Here is a 17,223-nt window from a genome sequence, read left to right on the forward strand (position 1 = left end):
TGCACCAGGCTTCACGAAGTGGCTGGAAAGCAGCCCAGAGGAAAGGGACCTGGGGGTGCTCTTTGACAGCTGGCTGAACATGAGCCAACAGTGTGCCCAGGTGGCCAAGATGGGCAATGGCATCCTGGCTTGTATCAGAAATAGCATGGCCAGCAGGACTAGGGCAGTGATTGTCCCTCTGTACTGGTGAGGCAAGTCCTGTGTTCAGTTTTGGGCCCCTTCCAAGAAAGACATTGAGGTTCTAGAGTGTGTCCAGAGAAGGGTAATGGAGCTGGTGAAGGGTCTGGAGCACAAGTCCTATGAGGAGTGGCCAAGGGAACTGGGGGTGTTTAGCCTGAAGAAAAGGAGGCTCAGAGGAGACCTTATCCCTCTCTACAACTGACATGAAAGGAGGTTGTAGACAGGTGGGGGTCAGTCTCTTCTCCCAACTAAAAAGCTATAGGACAAGAGGAAATGACCTCAAGTTATGCCAGGGGACGTTTAGATTGGATATTAGGGAAAATGTCTTCACGAAAAGGGTTGTCAAGCACTGGAACAGGCTGCCCAGGGCAGTGGTGGAGTCATCATCTCTGGAGGGATTTAAAAGATGTGTAGCTGTGGCCCGGAGCCCCTGGTGGTCTAGTGGTAAAGGCGCCGCGCTATCACCGCGGAGACCCGGGTTCGATTCCCGGTCAGGGCCACTCCCGGGCAGGTGGGGCTCGTTAGCCCTTAAAGGCAACCCACCTACGTCCTAAGGACCTCGCTGCCACCGTCCAAGCTCGCTTGGCCCCGGCAGATGAACCTTAGGATTAAAGGGTGGGCTCAGTTCCGCGCACACTGTGTCTCACCTAAAAAATCCAATGCGCAGGCTGGAAGGTGGAAAGACCTTCCCCGGATCTTCGCTCGCGAAGACTGGCCATTATTAGATGTGGCCCATAGGGAAATGGTTTAGTGGTGAACACGGCAGTACTGGGTTAACAGTTAGTGATCTTAGAGGTCTTTTCCAACCTAAATAATTCTATGACCCAGCCCAGCAGGACCCAGTTTCCTAGTTTTAAATTCTTCGAAGACATATATAATAATACAAAATAATAATAATAAAACCCCAGTTCAACTCACTAGATGCATTGAACAGTTTTATCAAAGTGGCTTTAAATGGTCTAATTGTTTTGGAATAATTTGCTTTTCCCCACTACCCAATAGTTTTAAAGAAATAGTCTTGAATCAGTAAAATTATCTGACAGGATTTCAGTTTTTGATGGAATTGTATGTTTCATGTATATCATAGAGCAAATTAGAAATAAAGGTGTATAAAATCCTTCATCAAAATGGTTTAAATCTTATTTTAAGATAAAGAACATGGGGTGTGTCTTTTTTAGGCCAGGTGAAGCTTTGTACTGAGAGAAGTTAGGTGTTTTTGACTCTTGAAAATAAATTCTTCTAAATCCTTCCACTGCCTGGTATTTTGGGGGTATCTGTGTGAATTTGACCTTTACACGGACTAAATCCTGAGCCTCCCATATGAGACTCGTTGCTGAGCACACTGTTCCCACTAGGTTAGGCCTTGGCAGACAGTTCATGAGAATGGAGAGATCCCCGTGGACTGTAAGCAGGTCAGCCTCTTGCAATGACTCTCCTCAGCTTGTGATGCTGCTGTCCTGTCACCATCACCTCTGATGGCACTAGTAAGGCCAGCTTTCAAGTTTCATCAGCAGACTGGTCGAGAAGTTTAAGCTCCTCTGTAGTAATGATAAGGGGTGATCAAAATATAACGTGATGACAAAAGATTGTAGCCTTAGTTGCTTACTAGAGTTAATTTTTAGATAAAATACTGTTAAGTTAAAATAGGGCCTCACTTGCGTATGCTAACTTACAGACAGGATATGGTTAATTTTATAATGAGGATTCCAGCAGGAACAAAAAACCTTGGAGTTTCAATAAGGAGCCTTGAGGCTTTGAGGAGAGACCTTGAAGGTTCATAAAGAGGGGCTCCGAGAGAAAGAGACACCATGAAAATGGTTTTGAGGTGATCAGCCAGTGCCAGCTTGGCAGTTCCTTGCAAAGGTGAAAAGTTCAGAGCTGAGGAAGACTTCTTACTTCATCCAAAAGACCCCCAAAGAAGACCCCCAAGGGGCGTTCTGAGGTGGAGTTATAGAAGTGATGTATGTTAATGATTTACCCTTCCACTTTTCTGGAATTTGCTGACACAGCTAATGCATATGTGACACAGCTAATGCATATATTGTAATAAACTATATTTTAAAGGGGATTCTTTTTTGTTAGGCTTAGTAAAACTTCAGGACATTGATATGTGATTTCCGTGTGTATTTCCCATATATCTGTTAACTGCCTCTAACAAGCTGGCGTTTGTTCTCGAGGCTGATAAGGAAGGGGGGAGGGAAGTCTGGCACTGTAATCAAACTAGACCAGCTGGGGATACTGAGGAGCTTCCTCTAAACAAGGAGTCAAAGTGATTTATATAGACGATAAGACTGGAAGGGGAGGAAGAATACCTACTAAAGGCGCATGCTCCAAGCCGGGTTCATCTTGCGGACATCGAGGAAGACTAAAAATCTTCATCACAGAGACCCCGGCCCACAAAGAAACCCCCAGACCACGGACGCCGGTAACACAGCCCAGGAACATGCATGGGGAAAACTTTGCAACTGAGCATGTGCAAAGAGCACATGCCCCGGACTATGTATGGATAAGAACCTATGTACTGAGGATGTCTGGACAGGAACCCGGAGGGTTCAAAAGGGGAAGTTTGAGAGCCTGAGGGGGGGCGGCGGCGAGCTGTGAAAGAACTTTCTTTTGTTCTAAACAGCCCCCCCCCTCCCGGCACGCCGATTGTTTATCTACCGCTTATTAATAAATTTGCTTGCTATTGTAAATTGGCTTCTTCAATTTCTTTAAGGCATTGCTGGTAACCTATAACATATATAACGTTATATCGCATAAAAGGAGCTGAACAAAGGCAATGGGTGTGCATGCTGGGCAGAGATATCCCCCATGCACCCAGTGCTGTAAATAAACATACCTGCTTCAATACTCTTTGTGAGTTTTGGGGTTTGTTTCCGCAAGTCAGTAACAGTAAAAAAAGCCAACAAGGTGCTGCACAGCACGTCCCTTCTACCCATTTCCAGAGCACAGGCGAGATGCCAGCACTTCTCTGTCACGCTTTTCTTCTGCCATTTAGCTGCTACATCGAGACAGGGTGGCCAGAAGTGCAAGCACTCATAGCTCCCAGAAAGCAGGGGGTCGCTCCTCAACTACCCTCTGCCCCACACCACCCCTCACACTGTACACACGCTCCTGTCCCATAACCCACACCTCCTCTGCCTCACACCGGCCCCTGCCCTTCTCATGTCCTCCTGTCCCCAGCCCCACCCCACCGCCACTCTCCGCCTTTTCCGCCCACCGAGGACCATTTCAAGGGTACATATCCCAACAGGGTACTTTTTTAAAAACACCGTTTAGCTTCTTTTTATTTTTACATATATATATAAATACGTATCTATTCCCCCATCACTAAGAGGCGCAAAAGAGGGAAGGTACCACGACACCTGAGGGAACCGGCGGGAGAAGCACTTCCAGACCACACGTCACCCCACCTCCTAAGCGCGGTCTCGTCGTTAAAATAGGCGGAGCGAACCGCCGCCATTTCGTGGAGAAAGCGTAGGGCCAGCAGCTGCTTCCTGTCTGCTTCAGCCTTCCCCGAAAGAGCCGCCATCGTCATGCTCTCCGCCCGCGTGGCTGCCGCTCTCGCCCGCTCCCTGCCGCGGCAGGCCGGCCTGGTGAGCGCACTCTTCCCTCCCTGGAGTGAGCGGAGGTGGTGGTGGGAGGCGGCCGCCGCCGCCATCTTTGGGGCCGCGGTGACATTGATGGGTTGCGGCATTCCACTCTCAGGAGTTTGGGGGGGGGGGGTGTTCACCTCAGCGCTGAGTGTCAGCGGGGTCAGACCTACTGCTGAGGGAGCGGGGGTGCCCTCACTTTGGAGGTGGGTGGGGGGAAGTCTAGGGGACGGCTTGTCCTTCCCTGCTAATGCTGCTTGAAGCTGGCGGTTCAGGTTAATGTCTGAAAGCTGCTAGATCCCAGTCAAGGTGAGGGATTTGAGCTGTGAAGCTTTTCTAGGTAGTGGGTTTTTTTCCCCGTGTTTGTAGGGAGAGCGAGGGTGTGAAGATCTGTCCCGACCCGTTCCCACTGTCCCTTGTGAAGGTGAACGGAGGAGAGGTTTGCCCAGGCGTTCAGAGAAAGAGCATTAACGGTGCATGGAACTGCACTGGCAGCTTTACTTAGGACATAGGATTACAACCTTTTATTGCATTCATTATCACAGGGGTTTTTTTGGTCATTGTTGTTGTTTCTGCTATTGTATATGTTCTAGCCATACCAGATTTTTTTTTTTTTAGGAAGGTGAACCCTTAGAAGACACAATCTTATTTCTCCCTTGTGGAGAACCATGAGGGGTGCAGTGATTTCTTTCTGCCCCAAGCATTTGATGTTCAGCACCAAGGTGGCAAACGAGAGGAGATGTTGCTTTGGGATCAGCTGTATTGCTGTGATGGTGACATCAGTGCAATGCAGAAAAATGCAGCAAGTAATTCAGAGCCATCTTTTACCATCTGTCCTTGCTTAGTAGTGTTGGACTTGGTTCCATAACTACAACTTGTGAATGCAGTGCTGTGGAGCTAAACTCAAAACTGAGACACATTAAATGTATATGCTCATGATAAAAAATGTCAGTGTGTTGTCTCTTAATGGTTTTTTTTTTAATGATTGAGGAAATTTCACTGTTTCTGAAATAATTACTTCTTATTTTAGATTTCCAGAAACACCCTAGGTGCAGCACTTGTTTCTACAAGAAACCTCCATGCCTCCAAAATGTGCTTTCAGAAAACTGGTGAGTCTGAGAAAGGTCTTCATATAACAGTGTGGTTTAAGAACTTGCTCTATCAGACAAAACGGAATTTGAATATGGTGTGTGTGTCAGTTGACAGAACACTTGAGGACATTTATGTACTTACAGTATTTAACAGTGAACTGTTACATGGTCACATCCAGCAGACTTCACTTTAATAACTTCAAATTATGCCCAAACTAAGGAGTGGTCACGTGTCAGCTTACACAGTTTACCTGCTTCATGAAGATTCGATTCAGAATTATCTTATTCTGATATTTATAACTCTTGCAGAATTATTTGAAAAAAATGCCTCTAACTCTAGTTTCCTGTCTTGTTTGTAACAGTATGAAGGAACAGATGACTTTCCCAGGCCTGCCAGGGTTTGACCTTGTGTCCTTGAGCATAACTTCTTTGCTGCCAGCATTTTGCTGTTTAGAGAAAACAGCAGCACTGCATAGCTGTGTTTTTGATAGTGGTTCACGTACAATTTTTGAAGTGGTTTAGGGTTATTAAAGGTATTATTAGCTCGCTTGGCCCCGGCAGATGAACCTTAGGATTAAAGGGTGGGCTCAGTTCCGCGCACACTGTGTCTCACCTAAAAAATCCAATGCGCAGGCTGGAAGGTGGAAAGACCTTCCCCGGATCTTCGCTCGCGAAGGCTGGCCATTAATTAGGAAATAGAAGTTTCACAATTTTATTTACAATTTCCTAGCTGAGAAAATAAAGGGTTGTTGGAGGTACCCTGACAAACAAATTTGATGAATAGGGAGAATACATTTTTACAGCTTATATTGAACAACTTGCTTCTTAAATGTATCAAGTTTCTTTAAATGTATTTGGATCTTGGATTACCAATCAGTTGACAGGGTGTTTTGATGCCTCCAGTCTAAGTAACTGCTCTGCAAGTGGAGAGAGCATGTCTGTTCTGAGCTTAAGACTAATTATTTAATCTAATTACTTTCTAGGGGGAGAGATTGTTAATAGTGTAGGACATAACGAAGGAAACTAGTAACTAAACAGCCATCAATGTTTTCATTGAAGCTGTCTTGTAATGATGTGTTGAAGCTACTTTTATTAGCTGAGAATACAGAAGCTGTTATTTATCTTATACATCTAGCATATTGCTTGCTAGACCTTGTGGCATACCAGAGAAAGGGCACCTTGGCCTGTGAATTCAAGACAAACTTACTGAATTTATATCTTGACTTCACGTGCTAAATCTGGTGTGAAACATCTCTTTCCAGGTTCTGCTGAGGTATCCTCTATTCTTGAGGAACGTATTTTGGGAGCTGACACCTCTGCTGAACTTGAGGAGACTGGCCGTGTGCTCTCAATTGGTGATGGTATTGCCCGTGTGTATGGCCTAAGAAATGTCCAAGCAGAAGAAATGGTTGAATTCTCTTCTGGACTCAAGGTAAACTTTTGCTAAAGCAGTTTTTTTAGCTTAGAAATATATTTTTAAAAAGACTTTAAAAGGAGAATGAGACTATGCTTGGAGGTACCCATATGGACCTCTTGCAAACTTCATTGCAACTTTAATAAGTAGTAACTAGTTGAAATAATACTGCAAAAAGCAAATATTCTTTGAATTCATAACACTTTGCTTCCAGTATCTGGTTCCTGGCTAACATTTGAGTTCTATGTGTCTTTGTCTAGGAAGTAGAAAAACTAATCTGGCACTGGATTTTTTTCTTTGTTTTCAGACTGGCTTTTTTGTTTACTGTTGAGTAATAGCCTTTCTGCTTCAATAGTGTGCAATTTGCTGACTTCTTGTAGGTCTAAGAGTAGACTAGAATTAAAAAACTGTCTGACTGTTCTGAGAGTACTGCAACAACTTTTCCAATATTTTAATTACCTACCTCACCTTGGGCAGAGAACAAGCTAGTGCTTTTCCCTCATCCAATTCCTAGGCAAGAGATAAATGTTGTATTTGAACCCTGCTTATCCTTTCCGTTCTGTTTAAAGAGATAAATAACAATGCTAGACTGCTTCAGTATAATTATATGGTAAGTTGAAGGCTTAGGCAGGTTTTCTAACCAATATGGAAGAAAATAGATGCACTGTTCATAAATGCAGAACATTGACTATTGTTACAAATAAGATTGAGGTAGATTATGTTGGATATTCTACACTGTAGAATGATCACATTGGTATTAAACTGTGACAGTTTTTGTAGACATCTGTATGTGTTTTCTCAGGATAATGTGATCTTTGTCCTAGGGTATGTCACTGAATTTGGAGCCCGACAATGTTGGTGTTGTCGTATTTGGTAATGACAGACTGATCAAGGAGGGGGATGTTGTGAAGAGGACTGGTGCCATTGTGGATGTTCCAGTTGGGGAAGAACTGCTGGGCCGTGTTGTAGATGCCTTGGGCAATCCAATTGATGGGAAGGCAAGTGTAACTAGGTGTTTACTACCTCTGCTTTTATCTATGTGATACAGACTGCAACAGTTTCTTTCCTCTTTTTTAAGGGTTCTATTGCATCTAAGACACGTAGGAGAGTTGGCTTAAAGGCCCCTGGGATCATTCCCAGAATCTCTGTGCGTGAGCCTATGCAGACTGGGATTAAGGCTGTAGACAGCTTGGTGCCAATTGGTCGTGGCCAGCGTGAACTGATAATTGGTGACAGGCAGACCGGGTAAGTTAAATGTCCAAGCCAAAAAAATGTTTCCTTGAACAGAGACTTGAGTGCAGTGAGCACCAGTGTACAGAGCTGAACACAAAACTGTGTAGAGGTTGGGAGAACTGTAGGCAGCTTAACTTATCAACTTCTATGTTACTCAGGAAAACTTCAATTGCAATTGATACAATAATTAACCAAAAACGATTCAATGATGGAACAGATGAGAAGAAGAAGCTATACTGTATCTATGTTGCAATTGGCCAGAAGAGATCCACTGTTGCTCAGCTGGTGAAGAGGCTCACTGATGCAGGTACAGATTTTTGAAAATGGTTGAGTATGGCAACTAGTGACATCCCGTTCTCATTATAATGCTGAATAGTGTTGTGACTTCTCCTAGCTGCAACGATAGACAGAATTATTTTTTATTAAACAAGTGAACTACTTGCTTTTGTGGATGAGAACCTTTCTAGGTATCGGGGGGGAACCCCTCATTTTTTCTACATTGCATTAGAAGATTATTTTGAGGTCCCAAAACTGCTGAATTGCTTCTGGAAAAGTCAGGGACTTTTTTTTTTCTTAGCAGAGTTGAGAACTTCCTCTTGGTAGTCACACAGGCCTGGTGACAAGCTATGGCCTACAAGTATTTATGGACTTGGTGTGTTTCATATGCATGTAAGTCAGTGTGAATGGCAGTTACAAATTTAAGTAGAGAGACTTTACTGCCCAAACATAGGGGATTAAATGATAGTGCCTTTTCAGAAACAGTGATCTCATTGACCAAGGCTGCATATGTAACAGAGCTTGCAAGAGATCAGGCACCTTACCTCTTTGCCTGCTGGTCAAGTAGAGTCATACCTAGCAGGAAATAAACCCCCCACATTTTAGGACAATAATTTATTTGGGACTGTGAAACAAAGGGTAGTATTGCCTTGCAGCAACCAGGAAATCATGGACTTTCAAACTGAGTTAGTTCTAGAACAAAATTGTATCTTAATTAAAGTTTAAACTTCATTTTAAATGGGAAAGAAGTCTGCGAGTGTTAGACATTGGCTGCCATGGACTTGCTCTTGAAACTTCTTGAGTTAGTTGAGCTAACAGGCATGTTACAGTGGGCTTTCCTGTAACAATGTAATGATGCTCTCTGGGCTTGCTTCAGCAACTTATTACTTCGTGTGTGTTGTATTTGCTGATTACAGGCATGATGAGGTAATATACTCAGTGGTGTGTGTCTCCAATTCTTTCCAGATGCCATGAAATACACTATTGTAGTGTCTGCCACAGCATCCGATGCAGCACCCCTTCAGTATCTGGCTCCCTATTCGGGCTGCTCCATGGGGGAATACTTCAGAGACAATGGAAAACATGCATTAATCATCTATGATGATTTGTCCAAACAGGTCAGGAAACATTGTTTATAGGCCTCATAGTCCTAACGTTGGTGTTTGTAGCTGTAAGATCACCTCAAGTTTAGAAATTCAAAATGTTAAATGAGATACTGAGGTCTGAAACCTTTCTTGATACCATGCAGGCTGTTGCCTATCGTCAGATGTCTCTGCTACTGCGTCGTCCACCTGGTCGTGAAGCCTACCCAGGTGATGTGTTCTACTTGCACTCTCGCCTGCTGGAGAGAGCAGCCAAAATGAATGATTCCTTTGGAGGCGGCTCTCTGACTGCCTTGCCTGTCATTGAAACTCAGGCTGGTGATGTGTCTGCTTACATTCCAACCAATGTCATCTCCATCACTGATGGACAGGTAGGACTTCTTTACATCCCAGTGTACTTCTGTGTAATTTATTGGCAGGTCTCTGAGGAGGCTTCTAGGCTTCTGACCAAGATAATAAAAGAATTCTCTCCTACAGATTTTCTTGGAAACTGAGTTGTTCTATAAAGGTATCCGTCCAGCCATCAATGTTGGTCTGTCTGTGTCCCGTGTGGGTTCTGCTGCTCAGACCAGGGCTATGAAGCAGGTAAGCATGAAACTGCTGCTCCTCCTCTTGCTAGAGATGAGCAGTGCGTAGGCCTTCCAACCCATTTTACTCTAAAGAGTTGTGAATAGAGAGGGAATAATAAAGCTTTGGGTTCATTAGTGTTATGAAACTATAAAAGAACAAACTGGGGATCTCTTTGATATTTCCATTGCATGTTGAGAGAGGCAGGGGACAAAGTAAAATAGTATTTGCATAAAGATGTAGGATAAAGTTTCAGTATGCTGAGCTGGGTATTGATCTAACTAGAAATAGAGAATGTTCTCTTAACCCCATACTTTTACTCCATATATGGAATTAAAGAGGTTTAATATCAGTGGTCACTGTTTTGGGGGAACCATGCTTTTATTAAAAGGTGGGATTTTTAGAAATGCATATAATCACAGAATATGATGAGTTGGAAGGCACCCAAAAGAATCATCGAGTCCAACTCCTGGCCCTGCACAGGACCATCCCCAAGAATCACATCATGTCCCTGAGAGTATCATCCAAACTCTTCTTGAACTCTGTCAGGCTTAGTGCTGTGCCCACTGCCCTGGGGAGCCTGTTCCAATACCCAGCCACCCTCTGGGGAAAGAACCTTTTTTTAATATCTAACCATAAACTTCCACTGACACAACTTCAGGCCATTCCCTTGGGTTCTGTCACTGGTAACCACAGAGAAGAGATCAGTGCCTGCCCCTGCTCTTCCCTTCATGAGGAAGTTGTAGACTGCAATGAGGTCTCTGTCTCCTCCAGGCTGAACAGACCAAGGGACCTCAGCTGCTTCTCATACGGCTTTCCCTTAAGGCCTTTGACCATCTCTATTACCCTCCTTTGGATGCTCTCTAATAGCTTAATGTCTTTCTTATGTTGTGGTGACCAAAACTGCACACAGTATTCAAGGTGAGACCACACCAGTGCAGAGTAGAGCAGGACAATCATCTCCTTTGCCTGGCAGGCGATGCTTTGCCTGATGCACTCCAGGACACAGTTGCCCCTCCTGGCTGCCAGGACACTGCTGACTCATATTCAACTTGCCATCAAACAGGACCCCCAGGTCCCTTACCACAGTGCTGCTTTCCAACCTCTCATTCCCCAGTCTGTATGTACATCCAGGGTTGCCCCATTCCAGGTGCAGAATCCAGCACTTTCCCTTGGTGATTGCCCAGTCCTCTAATTTGTTGAGGTCTCTCTGCAGGGCCTCCCTGCCTTTGAGGGAGTAAACAGCTCCTCCCAGTTTTGTGTCATCTGTAAACTTGCTTGGTATCCCCTCCAGTCTTGTGTCCAAGTCATTTAATCATCTGTTAGAATACTGAGATTCACTTGTCTGGTATGGAAGGCAAAGCTGACTTGTGACAACTGTCACCTGAAGATAATCTGCAAACTCCTAAACACATTTAAAAGGTGATCAAACTCAGTCTGATCCGTATCTTGTGTTGTAGGTGGCAGGTACCATGAAGTTGGAATTGGCTCAGTATCGTGAAGTAGCTGCCTTTGCCCAGTTTGGCTCTGATCTGGATGCTGCCACACAACAGCTGCTGAACCGTGGTGTACGTCTGACAGAGCTTCTCAAACAAGGACAGTATGGTGAGTGTCTTGAATTTAACAAGTGCATTTCATATAAGTCTCTTCTGCTAATGAGATTTGTCTTTGTGGCAGCATTTACTATAAGGCAACCCACCTACGTCCTAAGGACCTCGCTGCCACCGTCCAAGCTCGCTTGGCCCCGGCAGATGAACCTTAGGATTAAAGGGTGGGCTCAGTTCCGCGCACACTGTGTCTCACCTAAAAAATCCAATGCGCAGGCTGGAAGGTGGAAAGACCTTCCCCGGATCTTCGCTCGCGAAGACTGGCCATTATTATTACTATGTCCATTCTGTGCACATGGTAAATGCAGACTTACTCGAACCATGTTGTATATGTGCATTTGATTTTCAAAGAAAGGACTGTGTAGTACTGATGTGTCCTGACGTGAGAGTTACTCGATGGCATGAGTGCTTTCTTTTCTGCAGTTCCCATGGCTATTGAGGAACAGGTTGCAGTCATCTACGCTGGTGTAAGAGGTCACTTGGACAAGCTGGAGCCCAGCAAAATCACTAAATTTGAGAGTGCTTTCCTAGCTCATGTACTGAGCCAGCACCAGGCCCTCCTCTCCACAATCAGGTATGATGATTTATCTTACTTCATTCCAAGGGTATTGACTTGATGGCTGGAGTGCAGATAATGGTCACTGAACTGTTTAGTGTATCGCAGAACATCAGGCTTGTACCAGAACTGGAAGTTAAATGAGCCTTCCTGCTGTCTAGAGCTCAACTTCATGACTTTAGTTCTTAGGAAACCCAGCTGATGCTTAAAATGGAGAAGGGGTGTTATGTTAATGGTACAATTTCATGCATGAAACAAAAATGCTTTAATTCATTTACTAATTTTGTTAGAAATGGGAAGGTTTGTTGGGAAGCTTTTTTTCTTTGTCTTAGGGATTGACCATATATCTACTTCTGCATCAGAAGTTTAACTAAACTCTTTCAACAGGACTGAAGGGAAGATCTCTGACCAGACAGAAGCTAAGTTGAAGGAAATAGTCACAAGTTTCCTGGCTACTTTTGAGGCACAAACTTAAAACTGTTCAAACAGACCAGGCTCTTGTGCTCCAACTCCATCAAAGATTTAAAAGTATGTGTGACTTGAATGTACAGATGTCAATGAGAATAAAAGTTCCCATGTAAAAAGGCTCGTATATTCTGATTGCCTTCTGATTGGCTGCTCGCACCTTTAAAACCACAGAGGACTCCCCATGGCACACACTTACTTAAAGGGACTCTGAAAAATCAGGGACATCTTAACTCCTCAAGTGGATCAAACTCTCCTTACATGAACAAGGAGGGGTAGCAGTTGGGTTCTGTGGCTATGACTGCAGTTCCCATCGTGACAGAGCTGAGGGTTGCTCTTCCAGTGTTCATACTTTTTGCCAGGCAGCTGATCTTTGAGAAAGGCATGCAGCTGGGGAAGCAGTTTAGGCTTTCTTGTGGTGGTAAACTAGTTGGACCTCACAGGAATCTCTAACAGCCTGATACTGTGACAGAGTATTTCTTAGAATTGCTGTCTAACCCATCCTGGTGCCTGGCTTTTGGAAGATGGGTTCTCTTGGAACTGAGGTCCTTGTGTCTCAGGACAACTTCACATTTAGCTGTTAAAGTAGTAACTGCTAGAGGATTTAAAGGCTACAATCATCTGTAGTTTACTCTAGTTCTGTCAATAAACTGTCAGTAAGCATTTAGTGGGTTGGAGGGAGGGAGGGAGGGAGGTCATATACCAGAGTATTGCTTTAATTTCCCAACTTCTGCATGCCATGTGTTAGACCTATCTGGGATGTGGGAAAGTTCAAAGTTGCTCTGCTTTGTGTGGTGTATTCAACTTCACCTGGTACACTGGAGCTCAGTCCTTAATCCTTGGTGAGTTAACTGTGATCAGGACTGTCCTTGAGGCTGTTCATTCTGTCCTCAGTTAACTTCCTTCACAACAGCATCCTGCCTCCCTCTTCAAACCTGCTGTGTTACAAGGAGCTGGAAGCATTCTCACACAGTTCCAGGCTAACAAGCTTCTCTGTTAATGGCCTGAGTGCTTTGAGATTGTGAGCTCTGCAGTACAGAAAAAAAACCCAAACAAAACACTTTTAGTCCAGGAGTCTTGGTCATCTTTCTGGGAAGAGTTGGCATGTTAGAGTAGGGAGACCTGGGAAGGTCATCTGTTCCTTCATACTGTTAAAAACAAGACAGGAAACTGGAATTTGAGGCAATTTTCTTCAAATTATTCTGTAATAGTTGAAGTCTTCCAGGGTAGATCCTTTGGTCTTTCACCCTCTTGTTTCTTTTAAGCACAGCTCCAGAAGAGGTGATTGGGGGACGCTTCACAGGTGTGAAGGAATACTATTGTGCAGCATTTTTGTTCTAGCTGCCCAACATCACTTGTCCTTTCCAGGAGAGCTATTACAGCTTGTGACTTTGTTCTTGCACAGTAACTAAACTTCAGTTACTACTTGGCGTTGCTGTGCCATGTTTACTTACATGCTGTTGTAGTTAAAAAGCGTGAAGTTCAGGTGTGTCTATGCAGTTTTGGACTAAGACGTATTTCTAGTAACAGAAGAGATTAAATATTCTTAAGTTCTGATTTCTGCCTTGCTGCTGCTGTGGTGTGCTGCAGGCGTTCAAGCGAGCGGGAAAGAACGACACATCTACAAGATGCAAGTTCGAATCCAGTTTATTATTATTAGACTGTACAATTTATATTCTTCTGAGTTCTGTTCACTCCAACACGAGCACAGCACGCCATCACGATTGGTCAGCACGCGCTGTCCACGCGCCCCAGGTAACCCACCGATTTGTGGTTTTGAAGCCCACATTTGCATACGGTTTCTGTTATCACTGTTTTTCTCATTCTGCTTTTGCTGACTCCTGCATTCTTGTAGCAGCAGGCCGTTTCTTGTTTATCTTACTGTTACCTCTTGACCTCTTCAGAACTCAGAATAATCATGTAGAATTGCTAAGGCCCCAACAGTGTGTAGGAAGGTGATAAATTCCTCATTAAATCATAATGTGGTAAATGCATCCAGTCTGGTCAGAGCAAAGGTCAGTGGGACTGGTTTTGGAGGATGGGTCATGGATGCTGAGCAGTGCCATGAGCTCCCTTGGCCATGGGGGGTGGAGTTAGAAAGCTAAGAAATAGTGAGTGGAATCACAGAATGGTTTGGGTTGAAAGGGACCTTAACGACCCATTTAAGTTCCAAGCCCCCTGCCATGGGCAGGGACACCTTCTACTAGACCAGATTCCTCCAAGCCCTATCCAACTGTCGTGGTTTTGCCCTGGCTCAATTTACTTTTATACCCCCCATACAATTACTATCAGTTGAGAGAAGGTTTATGCAGACAAAAAGAGACTGAATTGAAAAAAAAGTATGAGTATTTATTATTATTATCAAACTAAAACTAAAGAATTATATCTACAATAATTTTACTTAAGTAAAAGGTATTATGTATTTACAGAAGATACTTCTCCCCCCACCTCCTTTATATCCCCCCCACCCACCTTTATATCAGTCCAAGGAGGAGAAGCAGTCCTTTTCTGTTCTCGGAATTCCAGCTCTCTCTCTCTCTCTCTCTCTCTCCAGTAACTCTGCAGCACTTTTGTCGCAGCTGGAACTTCTTTCTCTCTCTCTCATTCTGTGTTGGCCTCCAGGGCTGGGCTTACCCCCCTCCTGGGTTAAAACCGAAGGCTGAGGGTTACCCAGGTCCTGAAGGGTCTCCTTCCATAGGCTTGCAAGGGGACACTTGCTTACTATGGATCTTCTTCCACAGGGTTACAGGGGATAATGGTTTAAGAGTTCACCCCTGTTTTCCTATGGAGGTCCCTCCCCATGGGAGAACAGTCCTTGATTGACTTCTCGGCATGGGTCTAGTCTGGATCCCTTACTCGGATCCCAATATCCCACCTGAGCCATTTTCTGCTCCAGCGTAGGTTCTCTCATTCCCTCAGGGTCATAAATCTCAACATCCCTACCCGAGCCGTTTTCTGCTCCAGCGTAGGTTCTCTCAGGGTCACAAATCTCTAGTTACCAGCAGCATGGATCCCACACATGGATCCCAACATCCCTACCCGAACCATTTTCTGTTCCAGCGTAGGTTCTCTCAGGGTCACAAATCTCCAGCACCAGCAGCATGGATCTCTCACTGAGATCCCAAGCTTATCTGAGCCGTCTCGCTCCAGCATAAGCATCGTCCCCTTCGAGGGTTACAAAGTCTTTAACAGGACTCTGCCTCATCTGAGCCGCTTTTACTCCAGCACAAGGCTTTCTCTGTTAAAGTTACAAATCTCTGGTACATCCACAAGCTCCTCTGTGAGCCGCACGGGGGGTCTCTTCACCCCAACAAACTTTCGCAAGTGGCAGGGTTTTATTTTTCAGTCTTTACCCTGCTGAAGGGAGGGAGAGCGAAAGGGAGAAAAAAGCAGTTCTCCCCCCTTCGAACTTTTCTTCTCTCTCCTGTTGCAGCTTCAGCTGCCAGCTTTGACCTTGGAAGTCCTGTTATCTCATGGCTGGAATTCTTCTGCAGTGGTTTCTCGTCTAAGCAGTTCGTCTTTTAAACTTTTTTTTCTTCACTCTTTTACAGAAGAGAAGGGAGGCTTCAGTACTACACCTGCCCCCCCCGGCCCAAGCCGGGGAGGAGGGGGCCTTGGCCCTCCTCGGGCCCGCTACCCTTCTACATGGCTGCTGTTCCTAATTTCAACTGCGCCACAAACTTCTCTTCTGTTTTCTTAAAGATGTAATTAGCAAAGGCGTCACTGAACTTTTTGATTGGTTTTTTGTCCGGAAATCACCTAGACAAAACCATCCTCAGCCCCAGGGATGGGCTGGTGGGCAAAACCACGACAGCAACCTGGCCTTGAAGACTTTCAGGGATATGGGGCATCTACAACTTCTCTGAGTAACCTGTGCCAGTGCCTCACCACACTCACAGTCAAGAATTTCTTCCTAATACTAAATCTAGACCTGCTCTAGGTCTATGAAGCCGTTCACCCTTGTCCTGTAACTCCATACCCTTGTAAAAAGTCTCTCTCTGACTGTTGTAGCCCCTTTAAGCCATTGATGCCTCAGAGATTTTTTGATTTTTAACTTTTGTAGATTTTAGAAGTAGTTGTGTAGTAAATGTAGATTTTAATGTAGCTGTATTATATCCCTTAACATAGCAGTTTACACATACCCAACTCTGTTACCCCGTTCCATATCAATCCCTTTAAATTCCGTTAGTGTGTTTAGTCTTCAAGGTAGAATTGTAGAAAAACACCTCTGTTTAAGAACATCGCACCCTAGGCCTGGACCAGAAGATATCATGCAGACACAGCAACCTTCAAGCCCAGAACTTTGGAGGAGCTTCAAGGACTGTACCTGCTGTGAAGATGAGGAAGAAGGGGTCCCAAAGACCCCAAACCCAATTCCTGAGGGGGCATATCAGGGGGCAGAACTGGGCAGAACCGGGGAGTGGATAGATCTGGGATTGGATGGACCTTATTATAAAATCATAGAACCACTGTCTGGGTGTGCACGTGTCGTGTGTACTGCCCTGGGCCTGAGGCCTTATTAAAGGACCCGCTCTTTTTATGTTATACACTAAATTGACCTGGAGTCTTTTTCTCTGTGGTCTCTTTAGGCAACACTATGATGGTGTGGATTTGTAATGAGAGTTTGTGCCCTCTTGGGAATGGGCACAGGGTTACTCTGGCTAAATCAGCCTCAGGTAAAAATTAAGCAGATTTGTTTCCGTAAGTGGAAAATGCTTGTTTTTACACTACCGTTTTAGCTGTCCTTGTGTTAAAGCAGAGACAGCAGGTCAGGGCAGCGGGTGTGATTCAGACTTTCCAGCACAGTGTCCTATCTCAGCTGCTTTCATCTTTATTCATTGCTTACCTGACATCTCCTCTTGGGCAGTGGCCCATGATAAGTGTCATGGTTCAGCTAGTTTCTTGGAATTTTTTCCCTTCCCCCTGCCCCTGCTTTAGAGCTATCAAGTGAACACTTGAGAGATACAAAGAACTAACTGGCTGGCTAATGGCTGGGAGATTAGTCTCCTAGGAAACAGGGCAGATGAAGGAGCTAATGTTTACCTTTTTCTCTTGTCTCCTGGGCAACGGGGGGAGGAGTTGGGGGCTGGTGTGACTGAGGAAGGTGGGAGGAGAGGCTGTGTGCTGCTCTTGGGCCC

At 44.7% G+C, this 17,223-nt stretch overlaps 1 protein-coding gene across 1 annotated transcript; it reads left to right on the top strand.

The window, feature by feature from the left end:
• The first annotated feature begins 3,430 nt into the window (after nt 1-3,430).
• Nucleotides 3,431-12,204, top strand: LOC126646699 (ATP synthase subunit alpha, mitochondrial-like). Its single transcript, XM_050328182.1, has 12 exons — nt 3,431-3,776; nt 4,804-4,882; nt 6,127-6,296; nt 7,103-7,276; nt 7,357-7,523; nt 7,670-7,818; nt 8,754-8,905; nt 9,037-9,261; nt 9,368-9,475; nt 10,918-11,062; nt 11,488-11,638; nt 12,008-12,204. Exons 1-12 carry the CDS (start codon nt 3,717-3,719, stop codon nt 12,093-12,095), a joined length of 1,668 nt encoding a protein of 555 aa, XP_050184139.1. The 5' UTR covers nt 3,431-3,716; the 3' UTR covers nt 12,096-12,204.
• The last annotated feature ends 5,019 nt before the right edge of the window (nt 12,205-17,223 follow it).

The sequence above is a fragment of the Myiozetetes cayanensis genome, unplaced genomic scaffold (genome assembly GCF_022539395.1).
Source record: "Myiozetetes cayanensis isolate MyiCay16 unplaced genomic scaffold, myiCay2020 scf375, whole genome shotgun sequence".
NCBI lineage: Eukaryota > Metazoa > Chordata > Aves > Passeriformes > Tyrannidae > Myiozetetes > Myiozetetes cayanensis.

Excerpts from the sequence above, each read along its gene's own strand:
- LOC126646699 (XM_050328182.1), top strand. The coding sequence starts at position 3,717 with ATGCTCTCCGCCCGCGTGGCTGCCGCTCTCGCCCGCTCCCTGCCGCGG. Across the intron at positions 3,777-4,803 it reads TGCCGCGGCAGGCCGGCCTG|ATTTCCAGAAACACCCTAGG; the intron begins GTGAGCGCACTC and ends TTCTTATTTTAG. Across the intron at positions 8,906-9,036 it reads ATGATGATTTGTCCAAACAG|GCTGTTGCCTATCGTCAGAT; the intron begins GTCAGGAAACAT and ends GATACCATGCAG.